This window comes from Ictalurus punctatus, chromosome 1 (genome assembly GCF_001660625.3).
Source record: "Ictalurus punctatus breed USDA103 chromosome 1, Coco_2.0, whole genome shotgun sequence".
NCBI lineage: Eukaryota > Metazoa > Chordata > Actinopteri > Siluriformes > Ictaluridae > Ictalurus > Ictalurus punctatus.
The window spans coordinates 30,298,502-30,310,666 of record NC_030416.2 but is presented as its reverse complement, the minus strand read 5'-3'; the positions used below and the strand labels follow the sequence as shown (position 1 = coordinate 30,310,666).

The 12,165-nt window shown below is 42.1% G+C and overlaps 1 protein-coding gene across 4 annotated transcripts in view; it reads left to right on the top strand.

The window, feature by feature from the left end:
- Positions 1–12,165, top strand: part of pard3aa (par-3 family cell polarity regulator alpha, a) — a 433,956-nt gene that overhangs the window by 330,625 nt on the left and 91,166 nt on the right. For all 4 annotated transcript variants that reach the window (XM_047158283.2, XM_017479944.3, XM_047158282.2 and 1 more), the window contains 2 exons: positions 1,841–1,969; positions 10,112–10,369. In XM_047158283.2, the coding sequence (XP_047014239.1) occupies positions 1,841–1,969; positions 10,112–10,369 (387 nt within the window). The remainder of the gene's footprint in view (positions 1–1,840; positions 1,970–10,111; positions 10,370–12,165) is intronic.

The following is a 12,165-nucleotide window of genomic DNA, read 5'->3' as shown; positions in this document are numbered from 1 at the left end:
GTTGGACCTTGGTTTCTCACATAAGCATAGAGAATAGGCTGTCGTCCTCTCGGCCTGATCGAGACCACCCTCATTCAACACCAGAGCCAGGGGGAAGTCATTTAGCCAATGGGTTTACCAGCAATATGAAGTAGACGAGCAACCATGTTTTGGGGAAAGGGTCTCCTGTTTCATGAATATATTCAGGTCATTTCTCTCTGAAGTAATTCTATCAAGTTTGGCTGGAAAGTTTGCATTCCTACCATCTCCACAAAACCATTGGAACGATTATTAAAGGGGGAAGGAAAGAAACTAGGTTATAGTGGTTAGGAAGCAGTTTGGCTTGAAAAGAGTGTGCTCTCAGGCATATGGCATGACTATTCTCTGGATGGAAATAGAAATAGATTTCTGTTGGTGATTAAATCTGACTTTTATAATTAAAGTGCATTCTTGCCATTCACAATTCCAGAGTGTCATAGGAAAGCTTCAGGATCGATAAGAATGATTACGTTTATCGAGTTTACCAATTCATGCTCCCACTTTGCAAATCCATACGCATTCTGTTATTGCCTTGTCTGTACAAAGATTTCATTACGGCTATCAATAATCCCTCCAACCTCTAAATGAGATTCATTCAAATACAAAAACATGCTCTCTAAGGCGCGCACACATAAGTGTAAAAAAAGAATGAAAATCCATAGCACTGTTCCAATACTATCCACAATTGTGATTGGCAGTGGTATTAAACCTGAACGCATTCATTTTCTCCTGTGCGGTCTGTCCTCAATGACTCAGCTGCCGTCAGTGCGGGAAGAGCCTGGAGGAAATGACATCACTGGGAAGTCCTGAAGGAGCTAGATGACTTTTTCAATGTTTGTGTGCGTGTTTGTGGGTTTGGCCAAAGGGCCAGTCTTGATAATGGCTTTGGCCTGAAGGCCAACATCAAATAGCGTTCCTGTGTGTGAGCAGCCGTTCTCTACCACATCCTGACCTGAGAGCAAGGACTCAGGAAGAAACAGTGATTAAGATGCAAATCAGTCAGGAACAGCAGAGCTATAGTGCATTTCGCTGTGTGCTTGTTTTGCGGATTACTGACCATGACACACATGCATCAACCAGGCCAAGAACATGGCAAAGACATAACTATAAGGAAATATTCATTCACTGCTGGGATTTTCCCCCAACTTTATTCAATCCCTGTTTGTTCTATGATTCTGACTAACCAAAATGATACAAATCTATGTTCTATCTATCTATCTATATATATATATATATATATATATATATATATATATATATATATATATATATATATATATACACACACATACACAGGTTCCTTCCTCGTATCATCTTAAGGTGTTTTTCCTTGCCAGCGTCCCCACCGTCTCGCTCAATAGGGATAAATTCACACACTTAAAATCTGTATCATGTGTTCATATGTCTCTGTAAAGCTGCTTTGAGACAACGTCCATTGTTAAAAGCGCTACACAAATAAAATTGAACTGAAAAGGTAACTACAAGGAATTTTATGTAGCCGAACCTTCACAACTTTTAGTTGAATACTCCTGTTCTAGTCTAAGTAGCAGTCTATTTTCCATTCCTCTTTCGCTTGCATCTGGCTTCTTGCTTGATCCTCCCCTTGACAATTTTTTGAAAGGACGTCTGGACTATAGACTTATTGCTGTAGTTACACCTGTTCAAAGTCTTTCTTAATAAGTCACACAGCTTGCCAGGTAAATTTGTTTACACCTGGAAAAAAAAAAAGAAAGAAAAATGACTCATGTACATCCTAAGCCAAACTGTGCATATGGCATCTCACCACCACGTCTGAATGCATTTCCATTTTCCCCTCTTTCAGGTTTGGCAAACACCGCAAAGACGAGAGAACAGGGGACAAGATGGAGCGCAAAGGCTCGAGCAAGAACAAAATGGATGACATGCAGGCCACAGAGGAGGAGATGCAGAGGATGCGTTTGGAGAGAGAGAGGTGAGGCTTGATCCAACTCCCACTGCTGTGCAAAAAGCCTCACAGTTAAACAGGCAGTATCAGAAACTTGCCTAATTAACCAAATTAGGGGGAAAAGGTAAAGTCTGTGAAAGTGCTGCAGTGTTTGTGCGAGTGCTTAGTGGTTTTTATAAGAGTGCATTAAATTGATCAATTATGGATTGTTTTTCACTTTTGTGCTGCCGAATAGGTCTGAGTGCTAATTGGAGCGCTCGGCCAACATGGGACTGTGTGTCCAACACGGCCTTCAAATTGTGAGTGTTTTCACAGCCGTTATATGTTGCTTTTGAAAAATGTAACTGAAGATTTCCTCAGTATTTTTGTTAAGATTTTTCAACCAGTTAAGCATAAGAGAGATACTGCTGGTGGGTACTAATTGTGTTCATTAGCTTATTATTTGATTTAAACTCGACTGCGACACTTTTGTCTTGAAACAGTCGTGTTTTTAACTCCGTTAATTACCGTAGCATCTACACTGGCTGGTATCTGTCGGCAGAGTTGAGGTTTAAAAAAAAAAAGCTCAAATACCTGCCAGATATTTCGTTCATTTTCACCGCCGCCTTCAACCACAACAATGCAAACAAGCATTGTTTACACTCAGTGCTTCTTTCACAACAGCACAAATCCCTATTAATTTTTCACACACAAGAAGAAGACAATATCAATTGCTTTCCCGTACGTGAAGAGGACTTGCAACCCCCTATTATACCACACAAACCAAATGAACTCGGTTATCAAGCCACTTTTGCTAATGGAGCATAATTGAATCGCAACAATAGGGCCAGTGCAGGCCTCCATGGAGAGAGCACCCAGGCCCGGCGCTGACAATGAGGCTGGCCTCGTCAATGAAACATCTGGAGCCCATTATCAAAGAAGCCTGCCTGGCCTGTGGTGTTCTCCACCATGGGCATTGGAAATCGGGCTCTGGCCTGCAGCCCAGAACATCGCCAACTCTATGCTCCAGTACAGAAAGAGAGAGAGAGTGTGCTTGCTGGCAGCTCGCGGTGTCTACAATCAATGCCCAAGTCAATCAAATACACATTTGTCACATCCCATAGCTTCATTTATTTCCATAGTTCCTTTCTAAAGAAGGTTCATATATATATATATATATATATATATATATATATATATATATATATATATATATATATATATATATATATATATAAAAACTAATATGGATTTTGTTTGTGGAGGTCTCTCGGGTTTGCATCTTGAATTAAATCAAGATTTGTTTTCTCCTTTCCTCCCGCCCCCAACATCTCTATGCTTGAGTATTCCTCCACTTAATAGAGGCGAGTCCTTTAGGGAAATTGTCCCAGCAATAATAATCTACTCAGCCACCACAGCGTGAACATGATATTCAAAGCACTAGGGAGACTGACAGCTGTTTAAAAAAAAAAAAAAAAAAAAAAAAAATCAATAGGTGCTGTATTTTTTTGATATTGAGTTATTATACAGTGAAGCACATGTTGGACAGACATGTGTACATGTTTGCATGTGAACCAGTGCCGAAAGCTGTGATTGATTACACTCGCCACAGGGACAAGGCCGTTTCTACAGGCTTTTGATATTTTAGACGAGGTGATGGTAGGTGTAGTAAGAGTGGAGGTAGTTTACGGGTAAATATTAGTCTGTTTGCCACGAGAAATTGATACCTTTGGCTCATTTTGCTATTTGGTTTAGTTTGTTTTCACACTGCACAATTTAAACACACCAAAAAACGTGAGGACCGAGACATCCTTGCTCAGACACACTCGTACTGGTTATTGTGGTGCACGAGTGTGAATGTGAATACTGTGTTCTCACCTAACTAAAGAAACCCCTGTGAGGGGCAAAACACAACAGGGGTCAGTTAAAACGGATTAAACACTGCATATGTGGGAGCACTCTCAGGTGCTCGTCGGGATCGCTAAACTCCACGAAGACGAGGAGGGCCAAATCCATACCTGAAAAAGAATAACCACAGGTATAGTGGATCAACCATCATACTAGCACTGCAGCAGATTTAGTGTACTTGCTCGCTAAGATGTTCATGAAACTCATGAGCTTTAGGGCTTACATTGCTATATTTGTGAATGACTTAAGCTCCCTAAATCCTCTTCTGTCACTGCTGTATGGATGACAGCCCCCTGCAACACTGAGCAAAATAAAAATAAGAAGAAAAAAAGAAAGCTTTGAAAGCAGGCAGAGTGCTATCGGGCTTGATGTGGGCTGAGGATGATGGAGTGTCTGCATCAGTAGCATTTGTTTTGCCACAATTGAGTAAATTGTAAGCAGCTGCTGCCCACAGTCCTCTGCCGGTCCTCCAGCCGCCAGCCTTTCCGTGCCTCATCAGCAGCACAGCGACTCTTCTGGTGGGCTTTGTTTATGCCTGTGGTGGTTCATGGACCCCTGCATGATTTTAGATTTTTTAAAATTGCTTTGAATGTAAGGACCACCATGGCAGAGCTCCAATTAGAGATGGGGGGGGGACACATTCAGGGCACAATCTCTGAGGAAGTCCTCTAGGGTTTTGCAGCCAGCCAGCCAGGGACAGGAACCACAGAACAATATGCATGACATCCTCTCATCTGTATCAGTGTGTTAACAAATACAACGGGATGTAGGTTTGTGGATTTGTGAATATAAATGCTTGGTTTCAGAGCATAGTACTGACCACTGAACAGAATTAAGAGCGGTAAACATGGTCTTCCGTTTAGCAGATTAGCTGCGCTCTTATCTTCCCGGCTCCATTTTGCGGCTAATCAGCGGCTAGCACTCGTCCATCTCCTGGTTTCCTGCTCCTTAAGCCTATGGTTTCCTTTTGTTTGTTTGGCTTTTTCCTGAGTGTAGCCAGCCTGAGACGCCTCCGATTCTCAGCCCTATTTCAACTAGCCCCGCTATCGCAACTAGCAGCTTCCTTTCTTCCTAGGGGCCCACGCACCAGCCGGAAGGCTGCTCATAAATGCGTGTCTGATTCCCACTGGTCCCTCTAGAGTCTTTTCTGCCTGTATGCATCCATCTATTTTTAGGATATTTAAGAGGTGTTTAACCCGAGCCCTTGGTTTTTGTATGTTTGTTTATTTATTTATTTATTTATTTTGATATAGTTTTGGCTTATGGTTGTGGTCAGCAGTAGTAAAGATTTGATTTATTAAAGAATTTGTCCTTGATATTCCTGTTGTTGTTTTTTTTGTTTTTGTTTTTTTTTGTTTTTTTAACTTGTTTTTTTTAATGTGTCAATTTGCACATTTCTCATACCTCTTTTCAGAAAAGCAAATCAGCTGCATAAAAAGTACACATTTCTTAGCTGAAATTCTACTAGTATTTCCGCTCCCCTTAAATTGTAACTGCATTTAAAAAAAAAATTGCGAGTCTGCCCACAGCTCTGCACATATTTTCATACTTTATTTGACGCATTAATGCATGTTAATCATTATCACAGCCAATCACTCCTCCTGTACCGTGGCAGTAATTGTGTTACAAAATAATTACTGTAGCTCATTATGCTCAGGAGCCTTTTGTAACATTTTGCCGTTTGACTAGACTAATTAGAATGCCGAGTTCAAAGGCAGACGACACAGGCTGATCGTGGACCTGATTGTGTTTGTCATTGAATTGATAGCCTGTGGCTTAAAGTGGTCTGTAGGATTTTTATATCCTGCAAATGGTTATAATTGTTACACTCTGGGCAGTTCTGACACCACAGGCATCATCTGATGGGTCGCCTTATGATTATATTGTTGTTTTTTTTGTTGTTTGTTTGTTTTCTTATCACTCATGGGGGAAGTGAGCAGCTTATTCAGCGTTATCCGGATTTATTATATGTACAGTTTGAGAGAAGTACACTAATTGTAAAATGTACCTAGTTGGAAGTGTACATGGAGAAAATAAACTCAAAACTGTAATAAGTTCACTTACAAGTATAAAGTATAAATCAAGTATAAAATTAGTACTAGTTTAAAGTACATATAAAACCATATAATTTATACTAAATATATTGCATTCACATATACAGGTGGGTAATTAAAATGAATGGGAAGCAAACATATAGTATCCAGAAATGTTTAGCGCCACCACAAGACGGCAGAACAGCCTCAGTGTGCCTTGGCACGGAGTCTATGTCTCTATAACTGTACTGGAGGGATGAACATCATGCTTACAAAAGATGTTCCCCCAGTTTGATGAAGATGATGGTGGAGAGCGCTGTCTAACACATCATTCCAAAATCTCTCATAAGTGTTCAACTGGGTTACGATCCATTGAGTGCCATAGAATATGATTTACACCAAACCATTCAATGAGCCCTTGTGCCCTGTAGATGGGGGCGGGGTCATCCTGGAATAGCCCACAACCGTCAGTATAGAGATGTTTCATCACAGGATAAAAGTGATCAGAAGAACAATTTTGTCTTATTCATTTGCAGTGATTCTCTCATCTACAAGCGGATCCAAGCCATCCCAGCAAAATACAGAGCATAACTTTCACCCCACAGCCAAACAGAGCCACTGGTTTTCCCTTTAATTTGTCACTCATCTATATGTACTTAACGCAATTATAGCAGACTTTAAAATATACAAAGGGCATAATTGTGTCATTCTGTGTTGGAGCAATCTGTCACACTCTTTTGATCATCTCAGCATGTTGGAGGTGTTGCGGGTGGAGGGTGCTTGTGTAGCTTGCCAAATTGTGTTGTTTTGATAAGCAGTGAGATTTATTCAGTGAGGAAAGGAAGGACCGCAGGCTAGCCAAAGTGCCATTCCTGGCTAACACCCCTCACCCCCAACCATTTTTACAAACACAACTCCAAGCACCAGTGAGCTTTATTTTCCTACTTTTGTTAATCGCTCACAAGACAAGTCAAATGTGTAATTTATCATACGAAACCTTTTTTAGATCTTTTGGGTTATGCAACATTTATTTTTTAGAATATTACAGTGTGGTTTTGGCAGAGAAAGGGTTATACTGATAGCCGATCTTCTGATAAAGAAGCCATATGAAAGGTACTTGGCTGTACTTGGGCAGCTCTTAATGAGGTGTTGCAGACATGTATAACATCTCGTGCATATGTAGGCTCTAATGGCTGTCTGAAGACATATAGGCCAACGTGTTAGGGACTGTTTCTTTTTCTCTCGGCTGTTACCTAGAAACGTAATGGTAGGCATAGCTTTCAGCGATAGTACCATCATTCTTCTGCCAGAACACCTACACACCAACGGGCAGTGCATATGCAAGCTAATAAAAACATCGAACTCTTAATTGGTCACACATCTGCATTCCCACACACACAGAGGAAATAAGCATATTCTTCTCTCACTCTCACACACACTCGTACACAGTGGAGCAGTTGGCACTAATTATCTTTGAATGTGGGTGGGTAATGATTCTGGACCATTGCCACATGAAACACCAGGAGTATTTGATGGCCTTCACTCATTGAGGGACAGAGAGAAATTGACAGAGCAGTAATCATGTTCAGTTTATCCACTTCTGTCTTTTGAACTAACGCCACAACAGGCCTTTAATTGTGTAATGAAGTAAACAAGAGACAGTGGACTCTCACCAAGCTAGCCCGAGCTCATATCCGCACATACAAACATTTAAGCGCACAAGTAGACCCGTCCTGAATGCATTTCCCGAGTACCTACGGTATCAGTCTACAGTAATGATGGATGGCAGTCCACAAATGTAAAACATGCCCTTATAGGAGCACTTACACACAAACCCTCTCAGAAAAGGTAAAGGTACATTTCTTGTGAATCCAGTGCAACGGCTCATTTAAGGTACAAACAGGGTCCTTAATGCCCAATTAGTGCTTTTTGAATGTATGCTACGATCATTTCCGCAAGTTAAATTCTTACAGGAGGAAAGCACAAAAGGAAGTATGCTTGAGGGAGTAAGTATGCTTTAAGCAGCAATACCGTACCGGAAATTAATTTATCATTGCTTGTATAAAATAAATCTTGTCCTGACACATCCCATACAATGGTCCTTCTCAGTGGTAGCCATTTCAAAGTTACGGGCCAGCAAGACCAATGTTGAATGTGACTAATCTTTGAGTGCAGCGACAACGCATATTAAACCAAGTTTTTCCCCAGTACTCTAGGTAAAGCAGTTAGAAAAGCAATGGCATTGTTGGCAAATAGCAGTTTTACCTCTTCTTGTCTATTGGCTGTCTTGGTGTATCACCACAGGGCCAGGTATGGCCTGGTGCTTTCACTCATACTGGGCATTATCTCATTGAGACATACAGTGCCATAGCAGATTCTATCTGTCTATTATGTGCAGTCTGCCAGAGGGATGGATTTGCTATTGGGTTTCTGTAAAACCTGCCATAACACAGAGCAGAGACGTTCCGGGCAGCGAGGTGACATCAGTTTCTGAGCAGACGGCAGGTGGGCTGACCTCGCTGTCCTCTCGCGTTTCACCATGTTCATGTCCCTGATATTAAATCAACAGCCTAAAACCAGCATGTTCCAAAGTGTGGATTTTCTTTTGAGATTTCAAGCCAAGAGTTTGATTAAGAAAAATGCTTGTTTGTGTGAAGTCGGAAGATTTGGGTTTACAATGGCATTATTGGTTTTACAAACCCCAGCAGTTTTTCTCATTACCACTAGGCTATTAACTGCACATGACACGGATAAGTACGCAGTTCTCACACAGTCCTCTCCAGACTTAGATTTGCACAGGCGAGAAAGGGAACAAAATGAAGCTACAGTAAATGGCATTGTAATTGTATTAGGCTGTCACGGAGAGAGAATGTTCATTGTTGGGAAATTAGATTGCGCTTATGAGAAACTGCGGAAACATCTAATTTTTCTTCCCAGGGTAACCCGTAGTTGGCCCAAAGATTGCTACATGGAGCCGTCAGTCAGAGTCGTGATGGGCAGCTGGCAAAGGGCAGAGGTCAACTGTGACCTGGGGTGCTGGTGAAACAAGGCACTCTCAGCAGTGTGGATTGGGGGGGGCGCGGTGGGAAACTGAAGCTGAGAAACAGACACAACGTTAAAGCTCATTTGGCTCTAATAACGTGGACAGGATGTGTGTGCCATGGGTCACGCTATAGGGGGCTTACCCTGAATGCATTCCTATTCCAGGAGATGCCCGCATCCCAACACAGATATGTTCCCAAACACGCTCACACGCTTTAATCCAAAATAATTAAATTAAATTAAATTACATCATGCACCTCAGCTCAAATTTGTCCTCAGTAAACTGGTTTCTTTATGGAGGGAAAAAACAAACAGCATGCAGTTGAGGAAAATATGCGAAGGGGCAGCTGGAGAAAGATCAGAGAGGCCCCAGTTTTCCTGCCATTTGGGAAGACGCCTACAGGACGTATTGCTCCACTCCTGTCCGGAAGATCTCCCACTGGCTGTTTTAGCAGCTCTGTACGACGTCAGCCGTAGCAGGCCTGCTCTGACTCTGCTCTCTAAGAGGAAGCAGCAGGAGAGGCACTCTGAGGAGAAAGGGCTTAACCTCTGCAGAAAGCTGATTGAAATGTTCTCCCACTGGAGGTTCTTGAAAGAATTTTGTCTCAAGGTTCCACTGAGCAGGCCGTCGTAATAGGGGTAAGGGTCCAAGGTAAACACAGGAAGGGAGGGTGGTGTCTGAGCAGTCTATTAACCCGGTAGGAGCTCTGAACTCAGGCAAACATCAACACAGCAGGGAGTGATGACAAAAAACACTGATCATATACCTAAGGTTCTTTATCTCTTAGAGCTGCACTTCATATTTGCAGGGTTTTTGATGTTTCATAGGGCAGATGTTTTTTTTAGGATTTAGTAGCTAAACTCTGGCAGTCTGATCCTCAGTTAAAACTGGCAATTATTTCATCTGTTTTCTGATCATTTCTCTCGACTCATTTCAGTTTGAAATGATTGATTTGCTGTTCATCTCCTAACGGTGGGTTCACAAGCCCCACTATACCTGATGAGATAATCAACAACTAATGAGATAATCAACAACCCTTTCATTGGCTGAGTTAGATCTGATGAAAAAATCGCAAAACTTAAAATAAAAAAATCAACTAAAAACGTCATGGCCCACCATGATGGATAATTGCCTATCCACATGTTCTACTTTGTCTAAGTACAGATCAGACAATCCAACAATGTTATGTACTGTGTGTGTTTGCAGGATCCAGGCCAAGAAAAGGGAGCTGCGGGAGCGACAGGCCAGGGAGAGAGACTATGCCGAGATTCAAGACGTGACCCGAGCTTTCAGCTCTGATGAGGAACACACCTACGCAGGCATCGGCTCACTCGACTCGTCCATGGACAGCAGCCAGAGCCTGAACCAGGACCAGAGGCCACACAGTCCCAGAGATCAGGGCCTAGAGAGTCTCTACGCCCAAGTCAACAAGCCACGCAACGGAGGACCACTATCTTCGGACAGGTAGGGGGCGATACTTAGACTCTCTCTGTGTTCAAGGATGAAGCTGTGCTGGTGTTTTTGAAATCAGGTGCCCTGGGTAGAAAGTAGTATCATGAAGCTCAGCATTACAGCTGTCCGGTAAGATCCAGCTGCTTGTTGTGCATTTGAAAATGATCCTGTATATGCTCACGTGTCCTCTAGTGTACGACTTAATCTCTCCCTCACCGTGGAAAAGCAAAAGTCAAATGCAATAATAATGTTTCACCAACATGTCCCAGTGGCAGGTCTTACAGTGAAGGAAAATCATCAATAATGCTCAAGGTGCGAAAATTTAATAACTAGAAGCCTCCTTTATTATAGCAGATCATGTCAAGTCCTGTCTCCATCTCAGTCTGTGCAGCACACAGCCAATCTCTGGAAATCCATCTGTGTCATCTGGGAAGGGCAAAGTCATCCATATACAATGAGATTGTGCCATGTTAAGAACAAAACAGATGTCCCCCCCCACCCCACCCCACCCATAGTTTTCTTCCTGGTGCCATGAAAAAAGTAAATGTGCTTGCCTTGTGTTATAGATGTTGCTGTTAAAACTTTAATGTTGCACTTCTCTGCGACCTCAGGCTGAAAAGTTATTGTGCTTGTTTTCAGCCTTAAAAAAAACCCCAAACCAAACAGATTCTTTATCTTCCTGAAGCACTGCTAATCATTTATTCCCCACTGAAAAGGATTCTGTCATTCCGCTTTCCTCCGCAGCTACATCAGCATTTAATTTAAAAACATTTAAAATCCAGTTTTCTCCCGTTGCTTCATTATCTCTTATATAGCTGTGCACACCACTGTGTCATGACAGTGTTTTCCCCCACAACTCTCCGGTGTCTATTTTAAGACCTTGCTCAAAGATTTTTCATTACGACGTCTGTGTGTGTGATTTAGCGTCGGCGATGGTGGACGAAGCGTGATGGGACAGCTTTACTAACTCTCAGCACAGTTGCTTAGCCAGCTGATAATTACCTCATCGAGTGTAATCGTATCGAGCTAATGATTGACAACTGCCACTTGCTACGTGACCTTTCACTATCCACAGCGCGAGATGGCATGCTGTGAGTCTCACCAGTAGCCCCTCCCCCTCCCACTGCGACGTGGATCTTTCAGCGCAGTGCTTCCCCTGTGGCGTAACCTCAAGTCCATGTGACTCCATGACACTATGCAGCCACTCAATAACCTGCTTAATCTGGGTGTCGATATCTCTGGGGATAGCAGGGAGATGCTAATGGTCGATGGTTAACCCCTGTGGCTGCACGATCTCATGAAGGTTACAGTAGGAGGAGATTTCTGTAGGTTGCGGTGTGGTGGCAGTATTTTCAACATGATGTAAGAACATGAGTTATATTTCCTGTGAATTCTGCATTAACAAGGCCGTATAAATGTATTTATAACATGTTATGTAGCACACCCAATATCTTGTAACACCTGCAGTAGCGTAAGCCTGTAATACTCACAGGTTGTTATAGTTACATGCAGCACTAAATAAAGCATGAGTATATGAGTATATAATGGCAGGCCCCACAATGCATTATAACACCTAATACCTAAGTGCATTAGACACTACAATGTTCCTTTGAGCAGACTTCTTAAAGTCGTACCGTATATTTATGAATATAAAGCGTTATGTTTGCTACTATAATCATTTATGAGTATGCAAAGAGACGTAGGTCGTGCATGCATTATAGTAGAAATCATTGATTGCAGAATTCTAACATCGATTAACAACTTTTTGGGGGGTTTTTTTGGATTTACTTGAGACATTAAACAGGAAA